Source organism: Anas acuta, chromosome 3 (assembly GCF_963932015.1).
Source record: "Anas acuta chromosome 3, bAnaAcu1.1, whole genome shotgun sequence".
Lineage (NCBI taxonomy): Eukaryota > Metazoa > Chordata > Aves > Anseriformes > Anatidae > Anas > Anas acuta.
Genome location: NC_088981.1, coordinates 25,276,493 through 25,303,847, shown reverse-complemented (window position 1 = coordinate 25,303,847; position 27,355 = coordinate 25,276,493). Strand labels below are relative to the sequence as shown.

Below are 27,355 nucleotides of genomic sequence, written 5' to 3'. Positions count from 1 at the left end.
TTCTCCTTCCCCTAGCTGCTGCTACTGGCAGCTTTGTTCCAGGTTTTCAGGTAGTCTCTCAAGCTGCTTTCTAACAGGGCCATGAGCTTCAGGATGTCAGTGCACCTTGCAGTGCTCCTTTCTCCAACGGAACAAAAATCGTATCTAACAATACCACAGAGTTCAGATCGGTGCCTTATAAATAACGTGTTATTTATAAGTGATATCACATTAATATCTCTTCCTATCTAGAAGACAGGAGGAGGACTAGACTTACTGTATTAAAATAAGGAATACTAACTACATGTATCCATCTTTCTGCTCACTGACTAGGCATTTGAATCACTTTTCTACATAAAGTACCTAGAAAGGATTGACAAAAATGATCACATAGCTTTAATTTTTCAGACTTAGAGGTGTTCAGCCTGTTTCACAGTTCAAAATGCCCAAACCAGAGCAGATGACTCTCTCTTCCATTCTAAGACCGTTTCTATGGCTGCTAAGATACAATTCTCTATTTTTAGAGGAATGCTGTGTTTTGAGATCGTAACTAGTGCATAAATATTATTAGCCTCCAACTATCTTGCCACATTGAGTAAGCAGTGATGATGCAGAGTAAATTGTGCTCCAAGAATGTAGTAATAACTTGAAAAGACAATATTTAATGGAGTTGACATTTTTCCCTTACAGGCTGTTACGTGCATGTAAGAATCCCTACCGTCATGCGTTTGAGCAACCTTTTCATGTGTTTACAGTATATTCATCATAATCACATATTTCTAACCTAATACAGTGTAAAAATAAAAATACTTAGAAAATAATTGCCGTTTACCTTCATGAAATTTGCTCCTTTAAAATGAGCATAAAATGATTAAATTATACCCTAACAACTCTATTCAAAGCCAAAAATATCATGGCTTAGAACAAGGTATTAATTAAACAGTCTTCAAAGTCTAAATCATTAGCTTACACTTTTCCTTAACCTGTGAAAAGCTTGTGGCAAAGACAAGTTCTTCATTTATCTGTGCATAGAACACTTCTAAAAACCAAAGCGTGATGAAGAATTGCTAAGCTTTGTTTTTCAGAACATTTGTTTTAATATTGGAATGTCCTGGAATGCTGTAGGTGGCTGAAGTTATATGGGGCTTGGCCGCTCTGTGTCCAATGCTGCCTCTTGCTGGAGGGATCCGATGTAAGCCATGAAGCTGTTGTTCTGATGGCCCCAGTCGTAGTAGTCTGGAGAGAAGCTTAAAAAAGAAAACAGGAATTAGTGACTGGCAGGGTGGTTGTGTAAATGCCTGGCTAGTTACTTTGTGCAAAATGCAGTTCCACAGGTGCACTTCTCACACTGAAGTGCAAAATAAAACCACAGCCATTTAGGCTGTGACTTCAGGCTGCGGTTTGTTTCTTATCTGGCTAGTGTTTCAGCCCAAGCATTCTTGACTCATTACCTGTTTCTTGATTCTTCTAGTTCACTGAAGACTCTACCTTTTCTGCTTTGCTAATCCAGAACATGGTTGACAATCTTAGTGCTGTGCTGTTAGTGCTTCTACTCCATGCCGAGTCCTATCGCTGCTATGGACTGTCAGCGACAGAGCTAAACCTCCTGTATCTGTGCACAAGGGGCCTGGATTTGGTCAGCAGCTCTGGCGTACTGGCTTTACTCCCATGAGTAGCATGAGGCTAAACAACCCCAATCTCAGCCTTTCTTCATCAGAGAGGTGCTCCAGCCTTGTGGCTTTCTCTGGATTCTCTGGACTTTCTCTAACAGATCGCTGTCCTTCCTGCGCTGGGCACCCCAGAGCTGCACGCGGTGCTCCAGGTGGGCCTCATGAGGGCAGAGCAGAAGAGGACAATCGCCTCCCTCGCCCTGCTGGCCACACTGCTTTTGATGCAGCCCAGGACACAGTTGGCCTTCTGGGCTACAGGCACACGCTGCTGGCTGATGTCAAGCTTTTCATCCACCAGAACCTGCAAGTCTGCGGGACTGCTCTCAGTGAGCTCTCCCAGTCTGTGCTCCTGTCTGCGGTTGCCCCAACCCAGGTGCAGCGCCTTGCACTTGGACACACTTACACAAGGACACACCTTTTGCATCCTTGTAGTCTCTGTGGGGCCCTTGGATCGCTAAAGTCATTCAGTGCTGCCACATCAGCTTTCCCCTTTGCTTCCTCCCTGCCCCTTATCATTTAAGCTACAATTGGAGCTTGACATCTACATTATTCTGCAGTGTGTGGCTTCCTTCTCCTCCAGCTGTTTCTGCTATGGGAATCCAGCTACTACCTGTTGTATCTTACCTGCCCTGGGCTCCCTGTGGTGCAATATTCCATGCCAGATCGTCATCGCTGTCATATCTGCGAGGGTTGTCAAAGAAGTAAGATCTGGGATTGAAGCCATGGCTTGGGACCATTCCTGCATTGGCCTGAAGGAAGGGAAACAAACCTCAGTCAGTACTTGCAACACACAAACTGCTTGCTGCCTCTCTTCTAGAAGTTACCACTGGAAATTTACCTCCTGGCTTCCAAGATAAAATAGGTAATTTTCATTTTGCTGTAGACAATAGAAATATTTTCGTATTTTCTGTATTTTTCTCTACTACCATAGTGATAGTCTTGTGATCTTAACAGTTTTTCCTCTTCCTGCCTTGCAGCTAACAGATATGACCCATTTCTGAAACTACCCTTCAGGATGTGTTCAGCCTGTCAGCTGAATTTTCTGTCCTGGATGCTTTATGCTTTTAGCCAGTTGGCTTGAAGTGAGCAGTAGGAAGGCAGCTGAGGAACCGCAGGACATTAAAGAATCTGAAGAGATTTGGTTGTAGCCCCTGTCCCTGTTTGTAACCCTCCTCCTGCAGTTCCCTCCCTTGCCTCAGGAGCTGATCATGCTGAACCTTGGCACCCTGCTTCACGAAACCACAGCTGAAAGGCTCCCTGGGACTGTCCTCAGCAATTTCAGTATCTACTCAGTGCTGTGAGGACCAAATCCCAAGGAAATGTTCCTCGCTAAAATAGGGAATGGGGTGTACCTGTTACACCCTCATTTACAAAACACTTTGCCTTTATTTCCCTATGAATCAAAATGGAAAGTGCATGAGATTCAAAAGGTCCATATGATTCTGAAGCCAGTGCATAGGGATATCTAGGACCCAGCTGAGCCTCTTTGACTCATCCACTGCTCGTATCGCCAGGGAACAGGACTCCTTGCATCCATGGATAAGCCAGGATGATGTCTTCTCCTTGGCCTTCAATAGGAGAGCAGTTTAACCTCCCACTGTATTTTAGATGTTAAATAATTTCAATATAAATGAACTAAAAATAGGTCAATTTCTGTCATTTCTCCATTTCCAACATTGGTCTTGCTGAAGCTATGGCAAGGCAGAGGACCAAGCACTGCAGTTACCGCATGGCAGCACCAAAGCACGCAGGCAACTTGCGTGATCCAGGCTGGATCTGTCACACGGAGCTTTACATTTGAGCAATGCTGAAGGCAGGCTGCCTCTACTCAAGCTTTTTGTTTCTGAAGTCCTGAATGAAGCGTAAAAAACAAAGCACAACCGTTCATTGGCAAGTTTCCTTATCACAAATAAAGTACATTTTGGATTTCTGATAAATCGAAGTTGTTAAGATTTATGTTTTTAACTAAAAGAGGGTTTGTTTTAATTCCAATCCCATGCTTTCTGGGCAAGTATTTTCTGCCAAGGACCATTTTCTAATACTTAATTGCTCTAATAGTCTACTGACCTCGTTAGACTAAAGTCCTGTGGCCCTTGGTCTCCCTCTTGTGGCATATTTGCATTGAAGTTCAGTCTTGCCTTGCCACACAGCCTCTTTGGTTTTTCTTTCTAACATCATTTGCATTTCTTTCTCTAGTCACTTTGTAGAAGAGCAACAGCAAAACTAAAACATTTAATTTCTTTTCTTTGCAGTTATCCTGGCTGACTCCTAAGCAGGAGTTGATCTGATCTTTTCCTTATTTATTTATTTATTTTTTTGTGATGTACACACTGGCTAACTTGTAGGTTTCTAGCACGAAATCAGTATCGCAGGTGAACAGTAAGAAGGGTTTTATTTAAGTGGAGGTTTGTTACTTCCTCACTCAGTTTGGCATTATTATTATCTCTGAAATCTGTGTGTGAGGATAAAAATCATGGTGTCCTCTAAAAAAAACACAACAACAAACAAACAAAAACACATATGAATTGCTTCTCTGATATGTGAATTTACCATTTATGTCTTCCTTGGGGTAGCTGACTGGATTGGCCCTATAGAAACATTACCTTAGTAATCCTAGTCCAAGGCTGATATTCCCCGTGTACCTGTCAGCCAGCATATCCTACGCTAACCTGGGAATGCTGCCTACAGCTATTAAATGATAGTCCATCTATTAATTGCCTAGATATTAAGAGTACTTAGAGGGGGTTACCCTTACAACTCACACCTTATTCCCTGCTCTGCTGAAATAGCAAACAAAAATGGTAGTAGCGCTTACTGTGGCTATTGGCTTTTGACATGGAAACAATTCAGCAGGCACAAAGCTTGAAGAGTTCAATCTATTTCATATATGCCATTGAACAGTTAGCAGAGAATGATTTTCACTGTGTAATGAAAGATACCAGGTTTGAATAACAAGCTGACTTCTTTTTCACTGACTCTAGTATGGTGCCATATCAACCCAAAAGGAACATGTCCCTAAATTTAAGATTACTGTTTCTTAAGGTAAATTGCCCAAGAAATATCCTTTCTTCTTGGTAAATATGATGAGATTTTCTCATGAGAACTTTAGCATAACAAAGTGGTAAGCTTGGGTTGCTTTTATTCTGCTGAGGACACCTTGAAAAAGATAAGTCAAAACATAAAGAAGCAAAAGTTCCTTCAGAAACTGAGCCCTCCACACCTGCCAGGACATCATGCCATCAAATGTACTAACAGATTTCACTCACTAGATCTTTTGTAGGGTTTCGGACACGGAAGAAATACACCACCAAAGAAGTAGGCAAGAGCTCCCAGATGAAAAGGATCACTCCAAACACTATGTAACCTGCATCACCCAGCTGACATTTCAGATCTGCCTGTTGAAAAGTCAAAGAGAAAAATGTTCACAAACAAAAACTGCGGCTTGCTTAGAAGGTGCAAGAGGCAACATGTCTTCTTATGAAGACCTATACTTAAGTGGCTGAACAACATGGCCAGAAACTATATCCAGTAAAGCTGGATTAACCTGGTTAATTATTAAAGGCATACTAAAAAGAAAAAAAATAATCAATATTCTATGTTGCTGGGTACATGATTTCCCTTTCCCTCTACCTCCTCTCCTCCCTCTTTCTCATGCCTCTATCTTTTCTTCAGGAAAATCAAAGTTCAGTGGCCACTTGCCAGGCTAGGCTCTTAGACTGGGAAGAAAGGGATAAAATACATAATGAGAAACTAGTCCTTTCCCAGCTGAGAATAACACATGAAGGAACACTCAATGCCCACGTCTTCAAGGGCATTGCTGGCAATGTGACCTTTAAAATTCATGCTCGGATCCCCTCAAATTGGTGCATGTTTTTAGCCTGAATAACCATGCAGTTACTCTAGCATTAGCTTTGAATTCCTCTCTAGATTTAATTCCACTGTTCACCACAGCTGCAGAGGGCAAATCTTGTCTTTTTGTGTGTTTTCTACAGAAGAAATAAGGGTAATGTTTGTGACAGGTGAGCTGAGACAGTGCCACAATACGGCCTAAAGCATTTCACTCAGCTCCCTAGGAACAACCACAGGTGGGAAACTGGACCCAATACTCTGGCCACAGATTTCCTGTCCTTGCAAGGGGTCAGCAGCATCTGCTGCAGGCCCCACTGACAGGGAAGTAAAAGTTGGATTCAGGAGGTGAATCACAGCCTAGTGCCCTTCCATCTGAAACTTGTGTCTTCTAATTACACAGAGTGGTACCACCTAGCTGCTCTCCTCTTAACCACACAGCAGCAGGGGAGATTAGTGATCCCCTGACAAACCCTGCTCAAATAACTCTTAATGAGAACCTCTGGGCAATCTTCCCCTGCTGTTTACCTACATCTTATTTACAATTTTATCTACTACTCAACAAAAAATTGATAATGGCTCCAGGTTTGCTAGCCTAGCCTGGTACTACGAGGTGCTTGCATGTCTGGGAACACGGCTTCTGCTCAGCAAGTGCTTGCTGGGGTGGTGGGGCAGCGTCATGTGTCTGGGATTTTGGGGCCAAAAAATATTTAGTCATTGTCCAGACCCAGGCCTTCTATTTTGCTGAGCCTTGACAGAGCTGGAAAACTACTGGGACCTACCTACATGCTTCAGAGTAGAGAAAGGAATTGGATGCCCACATTTCACAAAATTCAAAGAATCACCTGCTTATTTCCTTCAGTGTTTTTACCACTCCTAGTTTTCAACCTGAATTGTCATTTTAATTGTTGTCTTAATTAAAAGTTGAGAGGAATCATAGTCTGAACCTAAAACTACAGAAGGTATCGCACTACTGACAGAATTATGGTAAATAACTCCACAGCACTAGAAGGCAATGGGAGAATTGACAATTACTTTAGAACTTGGCATTTCAGTGGAATAAAGCACTATTTTTCTCCTCCAACCACAGTACTTTCTAATGAACAAAACACCTGTGTTTTTTTTAATAAAATGATTTTTTTAATAAAATCAAAGTAAATAAAATACACGATATAAAAGGATAATTTAATTAACAGTTTTTCTTTCAGTGCTGTTTTTTTCCCTCCTTTCTTCGTACTCCTAGAGCAAAACAAATCTAGTGCATCAAATAAATGAAAAAAAAAAGCAATAGAATTTTATTATATTATTGCCTCTTGCCATATCACTTAGGAAATCAGCCATCACATGCAGAATGAGTTTTTCTCATTAGCAAATATTTTCATACTTGCCTGATCTGATACGTTGTACCAATCATAATCAAAAGAATTGACTTTCTTGGTTTGGGAAAATGATAAGATGAACAAATTGTAACAGGCTCGTGAGGTATAAAGTAGTATAACAGTCACTCCTATACTTGTCACCTGACACACAGATGAGCCCTGGAAGAGAATTAAACATAGGTTATTATTTGTATGGGAAGTTGACAAGAACATCACTTTGCATGGACTTCAGGGGGTTGTCACGCTACTTTGCCTAAGGAGATTGACTTTCCTTCTTTGATCAGCACATCCTATACGATGTGTATTCCTATATTTTACCAGCATGGTGGTTTCCAGGGAATGGTAGCAATTCCAGCCCCTGCCAAGATGGGCTGTGACTAACTCCTGTGACTGTTGTACAAGTACTATTTTCACAGCAATGACAGTACATGAGAACAACACTTGATATCAGATGGAGCAGCAGAATTCAGCTTCCAGCTGTGCACTAGCTATTGAGCATCCTATATCAGGTGCTGACTACTAGTATGATGCAACCTTACATCTTTTTATAACTGCTTGCTGTGCACCTATTTCCCCTTCCAAGCACTGAGCAGATCATAGGAGTCAGCAGTAAAATACAGCCCACAGAGGAACAGAACGTCCTGCCTTACCTAAAGTCAACATGGAGGAGACAACGAGGAAGCACAGCCTACGGGCAGAGTGACCAAGGCAGGGCAGGCTGGAAGTGGGACACTGGCACAAGGGAAGCAATGAGACTGCAAGTGTGGATTTGAGATAGCTCCTGAGTCCTAGAGAAGGAAATGGTCGGAGAAGGGGACAGAGCCTTATCCAGTGTGAGGAAAAAGTGTGACACGACATCCCGGCCACTGGATGCAGGGGGCTGAGGGAGCAGCACAGGAGTTGCTGCAGCAGCACCAACTTCCAAAGGAAGGAATCAAGGAGCCATGGCTACAGGGAGCAGTGTGAGACTGACTGTGGAGGCAGCAGATGTACCAAAAGGGGACTGCCTCTGAAGGAAGAAACTCGATGTAAATTCTGTGCAGTCAGCTCTGCAATACTGCTTTTCACAGCTGAAAGAGGAATGCTATAGAGAGCCATGCTGCAGGGGAGCAAAACACCTTGCAGCCATTTGCTTCACTAGCCCTGCCCTCCCTCTCCTGGCAGAGACCCACACCATGCAGATGGGCTCCTCTAATCCATCTGGGACAGATGAGCCAAGAGGGAAGCTGCTCCTCCTGCCACAGGACCCCTCGCAGCAGTGCAGGGACAGGCGGGCCTGCACCCTGTCCCCTCCACCCAAACTCTGCTTCCACACCTGCAGCCCAGGAGCAGAGCACCAGAGAGCACAGAGATAACACAACTGGCTGCTGGAGCGTCAGGAAAGTCACCGAGTCACCACGTCCTGAATCCCTGAGCTTCAGGGCCCCTCTGCTGTGCTGGCAGCTGCTGTCCTGCGGCTCTGCCAGCCAAGCTCCTCGGCCTGGGTCATCCCTGAGGAGAGCCAGTTAAAAGGAGCTCAGGGACTTGACAGAAAAGCCTGCAGGAAACGAGCTTGTGTGTTTTCCCAGCAAAAAAACACCGATTCAGAGACTGGTCAAGCTCAGTGTTACAAAATCCCCAGCGCGGTCTGTCTCTCTGACTGACTTCCCGCTCCAAATGCTGCCGACCAGGCCCCAACCTGCAGCCATGTCGGGGGCGAGCCGGGAGCCTGCTCTGTGTGGGAACGGGACCCGGGCACCCGGCACAAGGCGGTGAAAGCTGTGGTGAGACGAGCGAGCAGGAAATGCCAGAAAGAGGAAACGTTTGCTGGGCACTTCTCTGTTCTCCCGCACGAGCAGTGGCGCTGCCATGGAAACTGAGGGTGAGCGAGCCGAGGGAAGCTGCTGACGGGCACGTACCTCAGTACCTCAGCCCCTTCGGTGGCGGTGTTCAAAAACAGAAGTGAAGAGTGGAATGGGGTCGGCATTTCCCTGTACCCGTTTCCCCACAGGGCTGTCGTTCTTAAATAACTTTGCTTTATTTAAGAGCTGAATGTGCTGCAGCTTTAGCAAACTCTGCCACCACAGTGCAAAGAAGAGGATAAAATTGTCCTGTTCTCCCTGCCAGTCAGATACGTGTGGTGGCTTGCAGAGATAGGAGCAGAGCCAGAAGGCGTCCCTGTAGAAGAGGGGGCAGCCCCAGGCTGGCAGTGCCCCAGCACAGGAAGCCTCTGGCCAGCACAGAACTGTCCCGAGTCAGCCCCTCACACCTCACGGCGGGGCCGCACACCTCCCTGGTGCTGCCTGACCTGTGGCCAGAGAGCCAGGTCCGTCCCCATGCCACATCACGAAGGTGGATGCAGCATCTCCACCAGCGATTTCACCCCTGGTCGGAAGGCAGAAGGGAGATACAAATAAAAGGCTGCTGGTAGCAATCCCTATCTACACACGCCCCAGACATTATCTCTGATGATACTTCTATTGTATCACCATGAAGAAGAATTTTTTCTCCTTTAGTTAGTTTTTTCAGCACAGTGGTAGCAGATTAAACCAGGATGTTTTTTCACCGGACTCCAGCCTTCTGTATCCCTCAGTATGTGCAGTGAAATCCTACTGGAGGTCCCCAGAGGGACTCCCACCTCAGGTCAGCAGAAAAGAGCAAAGCTCTTTAATTCTCATTTCAACATTCAGACTTTGATGGCTCAGTGTCCTGTCTTTTCCTCTTTGCAGCAGTGCTGCAGTTTGCTTTTTTGTGAAATAGCTTGAAGTAAAGAAGATCGGGTTCCCAGCAGAAGGAGGAAACGGAACAAGTAATCTACCAAAGCCTCTTGTAGGTTAACACGGCTTTGTTACAGAGATTTACGCTTCTGTGATTTGCAGCAGTAGAAAAACTTTTCTTCCTAGTAAAAATAATCCATTGCCCATGCCCTTTGGTCAGCAAATGACAGACTTGAAAGAAACAAAACAAACTAAGCCATGTTTTTAAATCTTCTGTTCAGCCATGAACTCTCAGTTGTTGTGCAGTATCGCCAGATTTGATTAAACAGGAAAAGTGTTCCTTTCATCTGATTAACTAAATGGAGAGACGGATTTTATTGTAAGATTTTCTAACTAGCAGCTGAAACTTACATTTTTGGAAGGTTTGTTGTGGTAATGCTCTAGTGGTTAAACTAATTTACTTTAAGATGTAACCATGTACTGTGAATACAAGTGTCATTATGTATAGATACAAAACATCATCACTGATTTTATGACAAACACTGCTAGCTTTTATCACATGATGTCACCTATGAAACCAGCCCTTTGACCAAAGCTGTGAACCTAATGAAAATTCTTGAAAGAACATTTTGCAGAGTGATAGGACATTTTTCCTCCTTCTCCCCACCTGGATGAATTTCTAATGCATTAAGTCTTCTAAAACACATTCTTCCTATCTGTAGGACAGTATGTAACGTTATAAAGGGAGATTTATATTCCTATTTCTGACTTACAATCAGCACGCTGCTACCTTAAACGTTTAAAATAATCAATCAATAATTTGACAAGCTGAAGGATCCTAAAGCACAGCCCACCTCTATGTACCAGTACAGAAATGAAGTGGTCGTCAAACATGGTTCTGGAGAAAGCAGTATCCATATGAAGAACAGCTGAGAAACTCCAGCCAGTAGATCTATAAACTCTGTCCTAAAGACAGGTATTTTGGGGTTTCTGCTGTTAGCCAAAAGCACCCTTGCTTAGTATTTAATTAATTTATTGAGCAAGATAGACAAGTGTAAGCTATGAAGTCTAAGGCCTCTAGTTCTTGGGGGATCAACAGAGTTTTGTGCCTTCGCTTCGCACTGCCCACATCTCTCAGAAGGTACTTTAAAAGGAACTGAAAATGTACCTTACCTTGGACTCCAAGTAAATGTTGGCTAAAGACATCTTGGAAATCTTATACAGGCAGATGGAGAGTGAAACAGCGCACAGCACAAACAACGTGTCATTAATTGCCACCCGGACAGAGACAATGACTTTTCTCTCTGAGTTCTGTGTCCTCACCAATACTGCACATGTTAAATTCACCAAGAGGAAGAGGAGACTTATGAAAAGAGAAGCCAGGTAGAGGGGCAACCTGGGAGAGTGAGGAGAAAACAGTTTTAGCGACATTGTTCAGCAAGTGTCAGTCATGAGATGGAAGTTGCACTCCGAGCACTGAAAGCCACACTTGGGCTGCCACAGCTGACGGAGTGAGCAGCCACCCAAGGCAAAATCAAAGTACTCTAGACCACTGGAGAGATGAACACAGCTTATTTCAACCCCTTTTTTTTTTTTTTTTTTTTTTTGAAGTTATAGAACAAGCAGTAGGTAACGAAACTAATGTCAAGCAACAAAACTTGGAAAAGTATTTGCAGCAGAAATACCGTGGCACAGTTCTTACAAATCATTTAAATACACGTCTTAAGGCATGCACTTCACATACAGCACAAACCCTCTGACTATTTGCTGACAGGAGAAACCTCACAAAAGGTCGAGTTGGTTGGAATGGGCTGGTGTTGATCCTGGTTTTACTACATCATCACTGCCGTGAAAAACATCACTGCCAGTCTTTGTAGACAGATTTCACATTAAATTAGGGAAATGTCTAACTGTAGGAAATCTCTGAGTTATTGGTTCCCCGGCATCTTTTTCTGTCCCTTTTCCTAAATATCTTGGTTATGGGCAGCCTCTTGAGAGAAATTTATGCACATTTATTATATGCACATTGATTAAGGGTTAGCATTTTGCCATCTATGCCAGGCAAAGGGTTTGTTTGCACAACCACGGGAGCAGAGCTGGAACAGGAATGTGTCAGGAGCCTAGCAGTTGGACTGGTTTTCCCCATTTGTATTTTTTCCTACCTACCCAGCAGTGATACCTGCAGTGTAAGTATACCATATACTCAAGGAAGGCTGCTTCTCTTTACTCCTACACACAGCTGCAGAGTTTTTCATTTAAAGAAAAAAAAAAAAGGGAATAAAAAGAAGCATGTTTCCATTTTAAGTGTTTGCTTACTTCATTATCATTGTTGACCGAGGCAATTTCTGATAAGGTTTATAATCTACAGTCACAGAACATGAGGTTTTGGTCACAGCCCTTCATGCCTGCTGAGAATCTTGAATTTGGCTGATAGCAAACGTACAGATTGTCTCTGAAGAATCAAATTTGTATTGTTCAAAAGTACTTTTGCCCAATGATGATAATTCTCTTTCACACGTTCATATCGTTTTGGGATGGCACCAACCCAGCCACAAAACACAAGTGCAGCTGGCTTCTTTTCAGACGGCAGGAAAGGAAAGGGTACACCTTTGAGACCTGTTAGATGTGTAACAGGGAGAACTGAAAGCCTGTAATTCTCTGCTTGTGTTTATGAATCAATATCCTTCTTCCCAGCTGTATCTGGCAGTGAGCGAGTCTGCTGTCTTTTCCTTGCCAGTCATGGAAATTCCCTCTGGGGGGGAAGATTGTGCTCATTCGTAATCTTCCAGGGCAGGGCTCTGCTCTTAGGATACACAAGGCAGCTCCTGTAAACCTCACAGTCCTAAAGCTTCTCCTCTCTCACATGGCTTCCTTTGGTGGATGCAGCTCCTAGTTGAAGTGGTGGAACCTTTACAGATTTTATTAATATTTCAAAAGTCTTCATGTTATGGTCAGGTGTCTTCCTTTCCTTGCCCTCCCACAGCCTATTTGCTCCCCCCACCACCCGTATGGTTCCCCCATTGCAGTGCAAGTAAGATATATCTGTGGGTTTGGGGCTGAGGAGGAAAGATATGTACTTACACACTGCCTATGTGTGGGACAGTAAGTACGTGCAGTCTTTGTGCTCTGCTTAGTCAGAGGGACCTTCTGCTTCAGCCTGCATGCCCCAGATGCTGGCTCACAAACAGCAAGGCTGAGAAGCTTCCAGACCGTGCTCCTCCTTGACAGGTTTTAGCCAAAAAAACACCACCAGCAAAGCACTGTCATGCTCTCATGCCCACACACTGCCATATGTACCAGTGTGAGCTGTCATGGCCCGTCAGTTGTGCAGCTCTTCACATAATGAGCTTCCATCCCCCTTATTAACATGATGTGGCTGGGGAAGCGGCTGCCTGTTCTGACAAAGGAAGCATTGTGGCTGAACCTCTGAATAAGCACTGATGGAGATGGAGGCTGTGTCTCTCCGGGCAGTTTTAGGGTCTCTGCAGCTGCAGAAAACATTACAAAACCTTACAGCCTCACTTAAAGGCAGAATGCGCCCCTACATTTCAACTACATGGGCACCTAGAATGAAAGAATAAGCTTTTTTTTTTTTTTCAGAAAAGAGAAAGCTGGACAGGAGAGGTGCTTCCACATTACACCAGCAACTGTTCAAACAGCCTGTTGTGCATAATCCCCATGCTGAGGCCAGTCCCTAAAGCGGAGCTGTGTGTAATCTGGCTTGGCCAGGGAAGGCACATGTCAGGTTGTTCTCTTTTTTCTGTCAGGCTGGATGCACCTCTGAAGTTTTTCTTTGAGCTTAACACCAAATTACAGCTGAATGCCGTGAATTCTGCCTTGTTTAATGAGAAAATCTGGGTGAAACTACTACATTCTGTATGTGGTTTCCTCAGAAACCATACAGCGTCTGAGGTTTGTGTGTACAACACATGCACACACAGCACAGCAAGCCTCATTCAAACCCAGGGACTGTAAGAACTCCCCAAGCCCAGGGCGATGCAGAAGGAGGCTGTTTAAATACGAAGCTGGGCTAGCACAGGCTTGGCCGTGAGATCTTTTGCCACAGTGACTAATATCATGAAGGCTATGCTGAGTAAAATTTACTTTGGATTCCAGCTCTCTGACAGGATTTCATCATTTTTTCCCTTATCTGAAATGATTCTGATTTCCGAGACCTTTGTCAATATACAGACTGCAGCCCCACCTCTCTGCTGACTTGCATATGCTGCCCTTATCCATTCCTGCCATGCTGCAGAAATGACATCAGGCAATATGGTCTGCCACTTATTAAAAAAATGTGAAAAAGTCGAAAAGAAAATTAAAAAAAAAATCAAATTCAGTAACTGTTGACTCCACCCCTGTATAAAGGCCCAAATCATCCACCTTTCGCTAGCCTGTTATGATTAAGATAGAGGACCTCTGCTGCAGGTGTGCGTGTATTTACACCACTTCAGCTGCCCTCTATAAGAAAGGAAATGAGGTCGGCTTCATTTATTTGGCTCTTTTACACAGGCTAACCACATTCATGCTAATCGCTCTAGATATTAAAACAAGATACTACTGTGGTCCTTTAACAAGAGGGCTGAATAAGAGGCAAAAGGCTAGACCAGATTCAAGAGTGACCTGTGTTAGAAATGCAGAGGGCAAGAGTTGGGGCAGGCGTTGATCTGTTGAGAGCAGAGCAGTCTGTACATGAGAAATGCTGCCCACAATAATGCGGTCACTTCATGGACACTGAACAAATAACACAAGTTCAGAAGCTCCCTTTGCTTGAAGAAATAACTTTTTGTGCTTTTTTTCATGAATAAAGCCTTGCCACAAACACTAGTAACAGACAAGGTTCAAAGTCTCTCTCTCACCTTTAAAGCCAGCCAGGAACATGTTCACAGTTTCCCTATACCAGCAGAACCTACAGCTCAGGTGTTGTGCAAAGCCTTCCTCCTTATTCCTCCTGGCTATGTGTGCCATCAGCAACAGGCTCTGTCACTTGCTGGGGGCTGGCTGGTGTGTGCTGTGCTTGTCTGCCAGCCCATACTCCTGGATTTCCTTCCCACAGAAACCAGAGCCCAAAGGGGGATGTAGGTATTTGTATGCCGCAGTGTTCACCAGGGAGCATCTGGCTCTTGCCCCTTGAGGTTTGGGAGGCAGCCAAGGTATGCACACAGACCCACTAGCTTGGAAGCATTCCTGGGGCCACCAAAACAGACGCAGCCTTCTCTGTTCTCACCCTCACTGTTCCTGCATCAGCTGCTCCTCAGCATGGAGTCCCCATCCCTCAGTCAGCATCCACACCTTGCCTGTCTCATACCTCACTGCTCACCAGTCCATGCACTGCTCACCCCAAGTCTGCTCTCGTTGTCCTGCCATTCTGCCAAACATGTCTTGCACATCTCTGTCTCTCATGCACTTGCACTGGGTGATCGCTGCTCCAGCTGTGTCAAAACCCAGCCAGATAACCCTTGTCCAGAGCAAGGACAGTATTAATGTCTGACCTGTTGATACAGTTCCACGTTCTCCTGATCAGTCAGCAAATACGGGGTCAGATTTCAATTGCAAATTACTCTGCTTTCCCATCCTGACTTCAAACTGTAAACCTTTGTTTAGAAAGGTTTACAACCTCTCTCGCTCTCCCACCCTAACTAAACAACATTGCCCCTGATTGAAGGTTTTAGGAATTGCCACAGTGAACATTAATTTACTGAGCTCTTCCTCAGCTTTCTGGTCATTTATGCCTTTCCGGAAGCTTTCAGGGAGCTCCTGACAATCCCTCCTGCTCAAACAAGACCCCAAATGGATCTCACCACCTAAATGCAGAGCTACCATAGCCTCAACTCTATGGAGTTGTGGAAAGCTATCTGTGAGCTCCCAAACACATCATCACGTTGAAGCCGTTCTCTCTAGCTCCTTCCCTTCATAACACTTGTCTCAGCTTCCCGAAACTTTGGAGTCTTTTATTACCACTGACCTCACTTCTGGGCTGAGAAATAACCAGTCTCACTCTTTCCTGTCAAAATGAATACACCACCCTGCTACCTTTACCAAAGTGCTGGATCTGGATTCACCTAACATACAAAGCTTTTATTTAAGAACACATAGGCAAAACAAATTTTGTAGACAAATCACCAGGGTCAATGTTTTCTGCTTGTATTTTAAATAGTTGCCTTTGAAATATGTGAATGGCTGAAAACGTTGCTTGTGTTGGGAAATGACACAGACTTTGAAAAGTCAGAGGAAGAAGCTGGCCTCAGAACCATCATCGTAAACACTGGGATTTAAATATGAGTAGCAGAGATATGAGCACCACAAATGATCAGAGATGTAGCGTTTCTCAAAGTACATGGCTACTTTTATTTACCATAACAAATATTTGCACAGTTCTTACCTGTATTTCAGTAGCTCTGGGGAATATTTTGATTTAGCCTTGAAAATCACCTGCAAAGCAGAAAAATATTGCATCAGATCTAGAATACACATGAGTAAAGAAAAACACTGTGATCCACAGGAATCTTGCCTCACACATCACGTGAAATGTAATGCTAGGTTTCTTCACACAATAGATTTGCATTTATGGCTTATCTGAGGCAGGCAAGCTATAAACAAAGTATTAAAACCACTCAGCAAGAGATTATGATGCACTTGTACACAAATTGTATCCACCATTATTTTTACTTATTCTGGTTTGGGAATAAGGTTTTATACCAGCTTTTATACAACAGCCAGTATAATCACAGAGGTAAGTAATTATTAGGCTCTTACACATCCTATCAGTACGTCTCTCACACACACCAGCTCATGCTGGCTTTTGGGGTCAGATGCTCTGTTCATATCAAAAGCTCACCGTAGTGCCCTGGCCTGAAATCAGATATGTAAGGTTGTATATCTACGTTGCGTTGACAAAAGGATGCCATCAAGACCCAAAGGAATTGGTTTACTCTGAGGTTTACTTGGCTTCTACTGACTCACTGACAGAGCAGTACGTATTTTTACAGAGAGAGCTCAGGCAAATCAGTTACCTTGCTGAAACAGGAGAGACAAAATACTGACACATTTTCCACAATGTAGGTAGGTGGTATCAGTCACAGGTGTTTAACCACCATCAGGAATTATACAAGAATATATTAGCATATTTTGTATCTCGTTTATTAAAAGCAAATCTAGGTAAGTACCACTGCATTTTCGTAAGCTATCACAGTTACTAAACACACTCAGTTTATAAAAATTTATAAAGGTTCATTTAAGCTCAGCAACCAACACTGAAGCCCACTGGTTGCTGAAATTACCAAAAATCATGCTGCATGACTTTCTGTGGGCTGCTGCCTAATTGATTCCTTCTCAAGCCACCCTGCCTTATCCATTTAATTTGGTTTTGCATGCCCTGTAGTGTAGCTTGCATAATATTTGCTGTGATTATCATGCTTCCCCAAGGAAACAGGAATGACATGATCACTGCGTGTGTACAGGCATGCGTCTGGCCTGTCAAGCTGTTTATCTGTCCCCCCGCTAATCTCAAAATACTCTGGTCAGAGAGCTGACTGCAAAATAAGTGTCAAAGACATGATCCTTCTATCACCCTCCTGAAAATCAATGACCCAACAGAAGTAAGGGACCCTCTAAGTGCGTCTGATGTGAGGAGAATCCTACCTAATGATCCCACATCACACGGTACGAGAGGCTGCACATAGCGAAGCACCACAAGAAGTGCCCCAGTTATAGAAGCAGCCCCAGTCACAGCTCAAAGTCAAGCATGAGACACGGATCTGGAGAAAATCAGGCTTTGCTTGTTCCAGCGCTCCTGGAACAACTTGTCATTTAACTGCTATTCACCACAAGCAGCTGCCTTGACTTGGAAATTATTTTTATGACACATCAGTCTGCTTGGGACTAGCTGAACCAGCAGAGAGGACTGAGCCTTTCAGTAGGCCTTAGAAAAATAACAGCTGAGAATAAAATTGAAACGCCAGGGGAGGGAAACCTCTAAAAATATTCTGCGACCATTGGCACTGTTTTCAAGTAGTTAACATCTCTGGCAGTATCCCTTATAGAAGATTTGGGGGATTCATTCTCTAAATTCCTAGATCATCAATTCTCACAGGAATTCAGGAACATGTTTTATGTTGTTTTACCCATTTGCTACCTAGAGGAGAGGTATGACAGGCTTGTGAGATTTCTGTGTTCCTGTGGCGCACAGAGAGGAGCTGTCAGTCTTTTAGAGAAGAGTCGGGGTTCAAAATCCTTTCTGTATGTGTTCTGTGCTAGGTATGTTACCTTCCCTGTTTATTCTGGAAAACACCGTGGGCAAGTGGGGAGGGAGCAGATTCCTGAGCTCACTGAAATTAAACAAGAAAAACTTGTCTCTAGGGCCATTCCACAGTCCTCGTCTGTGCTGAGCAGCACTTACTCACCCATGCTGTACCGTTAATTTGGACAGGAGGAGCACTGAACAGAGGTGCTCAGAGCCTGTGCAAAGAACTGCACGAGACAATTCCCAGTGGGCAATGAGTCGTGCTGGGTCCACAAAGCATGGGAGGTTCACAAGTTCCTGAATGCCATCTCCTGTGCTTCCCCAAAAAGGATCCATCCACCCCTACAATGTCACCGAGTGCTACTTTCACATCAAGCAGCCCAGGGCTGTCCTGCTCAGCAAAGGCTCCATGGCTAACTTATCAAAAGCCAAGCGTGGCGTTCCTGCTGCTGATAAAATGCACGGCAACATCTCCAGGTGTGAGGCTGCTGGAGCAGCTGTGTTGTTGTGATCCCGCATTTGGTGGAGCTGTCCCAGCAGGCAAATGCTTCTGGGTTCTTTCAGAGCAAAATGCCCATTAAGAAAGAAAATTGATACTAAGCATAAAATGGATGCTACATAGAATGAAAGCTTTAGTACAAGAACGGGCATTCGTACAAAGTCACTGCTAAACAGGAACACAGGCGGCCACGTTCTGCCACCTTGGCTTACCCTGATGGTGCTTTATTTCATGAGGAACTTTGCTGGAAGTGGTATGACTGTCAGTGAATAAAGGGCTGTTCGGTGGCAGTAGGGATGTCTGAAGCTGATCTGAATATACCTCAGATGTGTGGGTGCAGCTCTTTGCATTTAGCACTCATTTCACTCAAGAGCACGCTGGAAGAAAAGACTGGTTGCTCAATGGCCCCTCCCCGCAACAGTGTTGAGAAAGCTTCCAGTCAGTATCTGAGTCATCTCAGCAAGTCTTCCAGCAAACCAGAGCAAACCAGGCTTTTCCTATGAACAGATTAAACAGCAAGCAGAAGGCAGACTTTTAAAAAGAGGCCTTTCAGAGATCCCCAGGATGAATAGGAACCAGGAAAACTCAGTGCAATTCCTTGCTGATTTTCCAATGTCCAAAGGGCTACTTTTCTTTCTTATTTTTTTCCCCTTTCACTTTTTTTTTTTTTAAGGAGAAATACCTTGTTTTGACTCCTTTTTTTTTTTTTTTTTTTTTTTTTTTCTGAAGGATTGGAAACCTCAAATGAGATTCTCACACTCCCTCCTCTACTCCCCTGAGGTATATGTCTGGCATATAAAAGGGCAGCAGTACAAAAGGACGCCAAAAAAGCCCTTAATACAGCCAGGGAAAATTCCTCTGTTGCAACAAGTGATGTAAACAGCTGACCTTAAAGGCATTCTACCAGCCCCCAGCAGCAGAGCCGGGGATGGCACAGGAGTCCCTCAGCAGCTTGGCTGCAGGGAGCTCTGTGGAGCTGCTGGGCAGGCAGGCAGGGCCAGGCTGCTGAGCCTTCAGGGGGGTTCCAGCTATGGGTAATGGAAGCAACGTCAGGAACTGCTCTGGGCCTGTAAGTATCAATGAAGCAGGTGTCAAAGCCAAGTTACACGCTCCCAGAACAAAAGAAGCACTAAAATAAAATCTCACTGGAGCAATTCTCAGTTCGTGCTGATTTAGCTGAGCTGATGGGAACACTGGCACAAACCTCCCGCATACCTCCAGGTCTGGCTGATCAGTTCACTTTTCCAGGAGCCTCAGCTCACCACAAAGCCTCAGGTATGTGCTAAGTGCTTGCATATGTCTCAAGCCGGCCCTCTGCAGAGGAATGATGTTCAGCTTTATTTACCAGTCCTCGTTTCAAAGACCTATACGTGGAGCACAGCGTGTTCTTTTCCCTCCCAGTCCTTTTCACTGCTGCCCCTCTCTCCCTCTGTCACTCTGTGCAAACTTTGTTGCACCCTGAAAATAGGCCACAGCCTCATGCAGGCCCAGAGCCCCTCACCGCCAGTGCGTACACCCTTCCTCTGCCTTATATTTTCCAGTCCCACCTTGCTTTTTCTCTCCTTATTCATTCTTTCATGTTAAATGTTCCTGCATTTGGATCAGCTCCCCCCAAACATGCCAAGTTCTCCCTCTACTCCCTAAACCCTACGGCTTTGTAAAGCCTCCTGATACCAGCAACAAGACCCCTGCCCGTCAGCCTGAGTTGAGCTGGCAGAAACAAGGGACGGGGACATCGTGGGGCTGGCAGCCACAGCAAGCTCTCTGCACTTTCCTATCCAATTACCATCCAAACCAAACGACGCTGTTCTCCGTGTCAGATGCTGAGAGCCAGCCAGTCTGCAGCTCCAGTTTGTCTCCTACAGACCCAAAGGGTAATGTTTTAAGCCAAACGTATTTGCTGATGCTTCACCATCTCGAGTTGGACTCCTGTAGCTCTGTGTACATCTGAAGCATGCTGCAAATAGCAAGCTTTATACAATATGGTGTATTCATATTTATCAAAAAATAAATGTTCCTACTAAATAAAAAGCCCTCTCTGTTCTCTCACCGGTGGTATCACTGTTAAAGTCCCGTCTAGAGGAATTAGAGCATAAGAAGCCCCCTTTGTTTCCCTCACAGATAACTCATGCCCCGGTCCCACAGATACGGGCAGCCTCTCCGACAGCCTCGTGCAGGTTTTACCCCACCCTGCCAGGCACTTCCAGCACGGCTTGCTCCTCTCCGAACTGCCTTACTCTGCACAATTTCTCCTCATTTGAAAGTCCCTGATGTTATCAGGCCTGCCTGGGAGGCAGGGTAAGCTCCTCCATCCGAGTGCCAGAGAAAAGGGAAGATGGTTACGGAGGAGGAAGGAGAGGAAAATCCAGCTGCCAGCCCTCCTCCAGCTGTACAGCCCCACAGCTCTTCAGCTCAGCACCACCTTCTCTAGGTCCTGGAGAAGTTCCCAACCTAATGGTTAAACCCACAGCCCACCAAGTGGCTCACTGTGCCTGGCCACAGGGGAGGACTGGGATTTCCAGCATCACCGATGGCTCACAGCCTTTGGCCTTTGGCCTTGACCTTGTATTTTGAGCCTGTAACCCTCCATGCTAGCCTGCCTCCTTTGTCTGTATCCTGCTCCACAGGAAAATGTAAAGAAGAAACAACAAAGTGAAGCGAGCCCTTCTCTGCCCACCTCCACACCAAAAAAGACAACTTGTTATTTTATTTCCCACAGCCTCCTTAAACTTCTGCCCAGGGCACTGAGCGTAAAGCCTGAGGACTCATCTCAGCCTCCTCCTGTCAGGGGCTGGGAAGAATGGGAGCTTTGGCCAGGCAGGACATAAATAAAAGAGTGCTCGAGTCCTGGGATCCTCGCTGGCTGAATTCAGCTGAAGTGGAAAATACGGTATTTGCCCATGTGCAGCCTTTGCTTTATTAAGCAGCCAAAATACACCCGTGGGAGGTGCAGGTGTGAGGCAAATGTATCCGTGGGCTTTTCGGTCTCTGCAGGTGGAAATGCACACTTCAGCTCTACCTGATGGGTCGGGGATAGATCTCAGCTCCACGGGAGATTTACTTCAATCATTTCTAAGGAGACAGAGGGTTATCCTGAGAGGGTAGTTAGCAGTATTTCTCTCCTTTAGAAGACAGGAGGATGAATACAGACATTATAAACTAATAAATTCTAGGAAATTTGTGTTTCTTATTAGCAATCACATGTATTTGCTGCAGTGTGTGATTTCTGAGCCCAGGTAATATTACACAAGCCTTTTCTACAGCACCGTTTTTATTCTGCCATCAAGACCATGGCAAAGGACCCTGAACTTGGCTCTCAACCCAAAGAATAGCTCTCAGCTCTCAGGAGTTGTTCTGAATCAAAACTACTTTGATTGTAGCTTGTCTTTTGGCTACAGGTCCCCTGGTTTAGCAACCTGCCCAGCGCATTGGCTTCCCCTGTATCTGCTGATGGTGCTGCCCAAGGCTGGGAATAACCCCCGCTGTGCTGACGCCATCTTGGCTTATTTGTCTTCCTAGGCATAAGAAGCAGTCCAAATGTGTGTCCTCGTTGCTTTGGGATACCTATTAAAAAGAGAATAGTTGTGGCTAACTTTCTGTCAAGTTCAAAGGTGCTCATTATTCTAAAAAATGCCCTCGGGCACTTGCCAAATGAGTTTCTCTGTTGGGCCAGGAGCATTTGCAATCTTTTTGGAATCACTTTTTCTTCTCACCTCTGCGTCTCCAGGTTTTCTCTGCAATGCCACATTTAGAAATGCTGGGTGATGGGCAGCAGGTAAACACCTGCAAAGTCCTGAGACCCATGAGGTCTGTCCCTGTCCCCTGTCCCCATATCGCATGTAGAACACTTCTTTTTCTTGAAGCTAAGCATCAGTTAAATAGCATGGTTTTCATGCAACAAGACACAGATGCAGACTTTTCTTTCCTTCCTTCTAGAGAAAAAAGGGTAAATGTTGCTTCTGAACAGGTCTGTGAAGTTATAAGGTATTACTGAAAACAAAATTCTCTCTCCCCACCCCTTTCACACTAGTTCTTGCTTGCCTACTGTGGAAAGCTAGATGCACATTAAACATACAGTCTTAAGAAGATGCTGAATTTCAAGCCAAACCACCTTTTAATGTTTAGAAATAGAGAATTAATAACAGTGAATTAAAAATATGTGCACTGATTCTGTGCCCTACATTATATCTCTACAGTGGCTGTGCTTAGATTTCTTAAGGCTTTGTTTTGGCTAGGGAGATATTTGAGATAAGATTTCAATGGGAGCAACCAGCTCTAAAGCAAACAACGCTGCTAATAATGTGCCAGTCTACAGCGGCTCACAATCTTTAAAGATTATGACACATAGCACAAACTCCGAAAGGCAAAGCAAATAATGTTTCCAAAGCTTCACAACAGCACTTCAAGACAGGTAACTATTAGCTGGTTTTTTTTTTATACAGGGGCTCAAAGGAAGATTGTGAGGACTCACGGTGACAAAGCAGAAATCGTGTCAAAGGCAGAACCAGCAGCCTTAGCATTTCGTGTGTTTCCAACTAGTGTCTCATACTTCCTTAGTAATATCAGGCAGCAATGACAAAAATTAGTTAAAAGCACATATCCGTGTGTTCCGTGTGCTCCCTTTTTACTTCTTTCATCGACAAGAGGAATCGGTTGCTCACTGCAATCAGCCACTCAGAGCTGGCACCCTATGCACGGAGCGCAGCCGCCGTGCGTGCTCTGGGCTCCCCTCAGCTTTGGCTGCTCTTGGGTGAGAGCCAAGATGCTGCAGTCTGCCTCCAGACCTCCACCGCAGCCCTACCTGCGTGTCTGAGGGAAGAACCTCACTCAGGGCTACGGTTTAGTCCTGTGATGGTGACGGGCTGCGTGATGATGGACGTTTGCCCCTGGGGAGCTGCACCGCTCTCAAATGCCGTGGGATAAAGCATAGGTCATTACATGCCTGAGCCAGATTTGGGCAGCATGCAGATGAAAGGTTCCTGTAATCCTTTAATGCATCTCAAGCCCTGGGGAGCGAGCGGGCGAGTTACAGGCATTTCAGCCCCTGAATCCAGAAAAGCAAACTTAAGCACACAACTGTGTACGTGGTTCTAAGTATGTAATACCCACTGCGACTCAAGTGATCCTCTTACAGCTTTCACGCTTCCAATCCCCACATTTTCAGCTCTGGGAGAGCAGCTCTCACAAGCAGCCCGATCTCGACAGCCTGGCTGTTCAGGACTCACAGGCCTGTATCACTACAGAGCCCTGGTAAGCACTGCAGGCACTACAGAAGCATCCAAACCCGGGCACTGAGCTGGTCTCACGAGGGGCACACAGCAACATGCAGAACATCCTGAGCGCTGCCTGGGGGTGCTCCAGGGCTGGCTGGTGCTCCCCTGGCCAAGCCACCTGTGCCCTGGAAAAGCTGCCTCTGACAAGGGTCAGCTGAGGGCAGGCTGGGCTTCCTGCTCCTGGCACGGTAGTGGGATTGAGGAGATACTGATCCCAACCCCTGCTCTCCTGCGAGCTTCTTGTGAGATCTCAGGCGAGCCCAGCAGCCCTTCTGTGCCTCAGCATGCCAACATCCCGTCCTGCAGCCCAGTGACCAGATACCCAAGCTCACCGTAAATACTTCCAAGCAGATCTAACTGCAGCAACACGGAGCTCTGTGCACCCTAATTCACCTGGCTTCCTAGCTGTCTGCAGCAGACATATTCTCAAGGCAACCTAATGATACAGAGAGACTGTTCCCTTCACCCCCCTACATGGCTAATTCACCTTTACATCACGGTGTCCTTGAAACAGAGGGTGTATGTACCTCTGTACAGCAGCCAGCACTTACCGGGGCCCAGACTCACTGCTATTTGTAATACAGATCATTGTAAGCATGGGAGCCGGCAGCAGGGCTCGATCTGCACTTTCAGTTGTTGATACACAGCACAGAAATCTCACTGAGAAATATTTTAATCAACTTATGAAAAAAATGAGGGGGGGGGGGGCGCGGGCTGCCTGCAAAATTACAAATTACAATTCTGGTAGCACACGGATATCAAGGTCTGCTAAGCCAGGAGGCTTATGAGGTTTAATAACAGCACTAAGAACAATAATAAAGAATAATAACAGAACAGCATTTTGGTTATCCAGCCTTCAAGCCCTCCAGCTCTCCTGTACGTTTTTTTCCTACCTTTATATCAAATGACACCTATTTAATGGACAGTAGATACATTATTTGCCATTCCTGAAACGATCACTTTAGGCTCCCGTCTCACTGTAAACTGATCACTTGCACAGAGATCAAAAGTTAAAATTCCCAGCTAAATAACTTGAAATTTGCTTTTTGCCTTGCCAAAGCACATTAGGAAATTACATCTTTCGCACAAATCTTACAAAACAATGCTTTATCATTCTGTCATATTTAATCAACCAAATATCTGTTGCTTACCTGTGTGAAGTAAAGATTCATCAGGGTCAGGGTAAAAAACTGGAGGCAGACTGGGAAGCAATAGAGGAGCCAGAAGATGAAGGGGCTGAGAGAATTTGCTGTGACAAAGTCTTTGAAGTAAAATGAAAAGAGCACAGTCCTAAGAGAGGCCCAAAACAAGCACAGAAACAGAAAGACAGTCTGGTAACTGAACCTCTTGTGCCTGTAGTGCAGGACCAGCCAGAGCTGAACGTAGATGAACACAAAAAGAAGTGAATAAAAAACAGTATATACAATGGTCAGGCCCAACTTCACATACGGAGGGACAGCTGGCGTCAGGGTCGGCGGAAGGGTGTCATTTTTCAGTGGGTCCCACTCGGGGGCCTCCATTTGATATCTGGAATCGTCAGAATTATTTATTAAGTTTGGCTGCCGCTGCTGCCTCCTCCTCCTGCTCCTTTCATCTTCCTACAGCATAGGAATCAAGAAAATGAAAGAAAACAAGCTGCACTTCCTCTTTGGCAGCTCACTGTGGGCTGGTAGCACATGATCACAATTCAGAATGATTCATTAGGACTGCCTTTGTCAGCAATTGGCAGGGAACAGCTCAGAAAGCTGCCCTTTGCTGATGTCTGTGCACGAATCTCTACCATCCTTAGGAAAGAAAGAAATGCATCAGCCCTTAAGTGGTTTACTGCTGATTATTTTTCTACAGAAAATAATCTGGATTTTAAATTATTTAAGTAATGTTCTATTTTCTGCACGAAGCAGGTACTGAGCATTTTCCCAGTGACAGCCACATGCTGTCTTTGTAGGATTTTTTGCCTTGTTTCACATTTAACAAGTACTTTATTTAGCTGCATTTTATTAGGAATAATTTTAAGCACCTTAACCTCCTCATGAAATTCAAACTACTGTAATAACCTCTAACAGTTCAGCTCTGCATTGCAGAAACCTTGGTGTTTATAGCAAAATGCAAAATTTGCACGGCTTATCTAACACATCTAATATCTTTTTTTTCTTCTAACAAAAGACTTTTAATTAGAATGGGGAAAAAAAAGCACATAAGGCTTCCAAATATGCTGTGTACGGGAACAAATAAAACCCCCTAAATACCCAAATTCACCAAAGCATACATGCAGCTACAGGTTCCTTTCTTCTTGGTTGTTGCCTATTTGTGCCATCGCTGTGGCAACAGCTGACCAGACACGCCTTCTCCCAAGCATGCAGATGTGCCCTTGGGATTAAGTCTATAAATTAATAGGTGCTATTGCAGCCTGCTGGCTTTGACTCATGGGGTGAGAAGCGAGAACTGAAACTTAGTGGTTTAGATCTTTGCAGCATGGTGGAAATGCTTAACGTATCTCTAGGTCATGTATAGCGTCATAGACAAGTGAATAACAAGTTTTCATGAGAGATAACCACACGGCAGCAGGAGCACTGCCATGATCTGTCCTGTGCTAGCATTTATAGTAAGTTGACTGCAAGAATTGCTTTGTTACCTGGAACAATCCCCGGGGAGGACCCCGGTTAAAAAAAGATTTCTTCAGTGAAAGAGTCCACGAAGGAAAGGCTAACACCATGTTCGGGGCAGGGTAGGGAGACGCTGATACTGGCACAGAGTACTAACTAAGGCAATTATTTAAATTATTAATGCCTCGCCATAACAGGGATTGAAAACTAGTATTTTGTTGAAAAGGCAATTATTATAATTGTGCTTATTAATATAAATACAGTGTATATAAGTTTGGATAATGCCTTTTTAAAGTGAAGCCCATCCTGCCCTAAAAATACCCATACCGGCCACTTAAAACTATGCCTCAAAATCCATGCTTGGGCACTGAAATACATGTATAAGTGGTTTGATTTTAAAGGTGCCAAGCAAACTCAGCTCCCATTGACTGGGAGGAGATCTGTGGGTTCGCACTGCTTCTGTAACTCAGGCCACGTCTCCTAAGGTGCCTGGACATGACATTAAGAAGCTTACCGGGAGCAGGCAGCTCTGGGAATGCTGGATGAGCAGCCCACGGGAGCAGGGTGGTGCACAGCCCCGGGTGGCTCTGTCGGATGAACTAAATACAGAAACACACAGACACCCAGTGAGGGATGGGAAAGAGGAGTGAGGATAAGAAATGTCAAAACACTGAGAATCATATACAGAGATATGTTATAGCTTGCAGGGAAGGAGAATTTTATGACTTCAACATAAATAACTTAGACTTTGTTTTAAATAAGCACCTGTTCCTAGATCCTGCATATTTCCCAGGAAAAACTAAAAAATAAACCTGACTCAATAGCAGGGTAGAACACAGAAAACTGAGCAGTTACTGAAGGAAGTTTGTTAGCGAAGCTGTCTGTACTCAGACTATCACATTCATTAGGCAAAGATGGGTAAGATAAATGGCCTGGACAGGAGTTTAGACAATAGGTACAGCAAACAGAATAAGTACAATAAAAACTATTTCAATACATACTACAGAAGGCTCTGTCTCCCAGACCAGGAAAACGTCTCCCCTAGATGGATACATGCTTCCTTCTACAGGACAAGGAAAACCTCTTCCTAGCCTTTCCCAGTCCCACTAATAGGCCTGCCGTATACATTCCTTGCTCTCCACAACCCCAGTGCACACACACTATCTAG

General features: G+C 44.8%; 1 protein-coding gene across 1 annotated transcript; it reads right to left on the bottom strand.

Annotated features, from left to right (window-relative positions):
* Positions 1-613: 613 nt before the first annotated feature.
* GPR137B (G protein-coupled receptor 137B) lies at positions 614-25,231 on the bottom strand. The gene is made up of 7 exons (XM_068676223.1): positions 24,736-25,231; positions 15,953-16,002; positions 10,744-10,966; positions 6,880-7,033; positions 4,916-5,040; positions 2,274-2,398; positions 614-1,226 (listed from the first exon to the last, which is right to left on the bottom strand). Exons 1-7 carry the CDS (start codon positions 25,102-25,104, stop codon positions 1,115-1,117), a joined length of 1,158 nt encoding a protein of 385 aa, XP_068532324.1. The 5' UTR covers positions 25,105-25,231; the 3' UTR covers positions 614-1,114.
* Between the last annotated feature and the right edge of the window lie 2,124 nt (positions 25,232-27,355).

Bases quoted from the DNA above. Each gene is read 5' to 3' on its own strand.
- GPR137B (XM_068676223.1), bottom strand. From the start codon at position 25,104: ATGGAGGCCCCCGAGTGGGACCCACTGAAAAATGACACCCTTCCGCCG. The intron at 10,967-15,952 runs GTAAGAACTGTG...TCACTCTCCCAG, and splicing joins CCAGAGCTACTGAAATACAG to GTTGCCCCTCTACCTGGCTT. The intron at 1,227-2,273 runs GTAAGATACAAC...TTCTTTTTTAAG, and splicing joins CCACAGGGAGCCCAGGGCAG to CTTCTCTCCAGACTACTACG.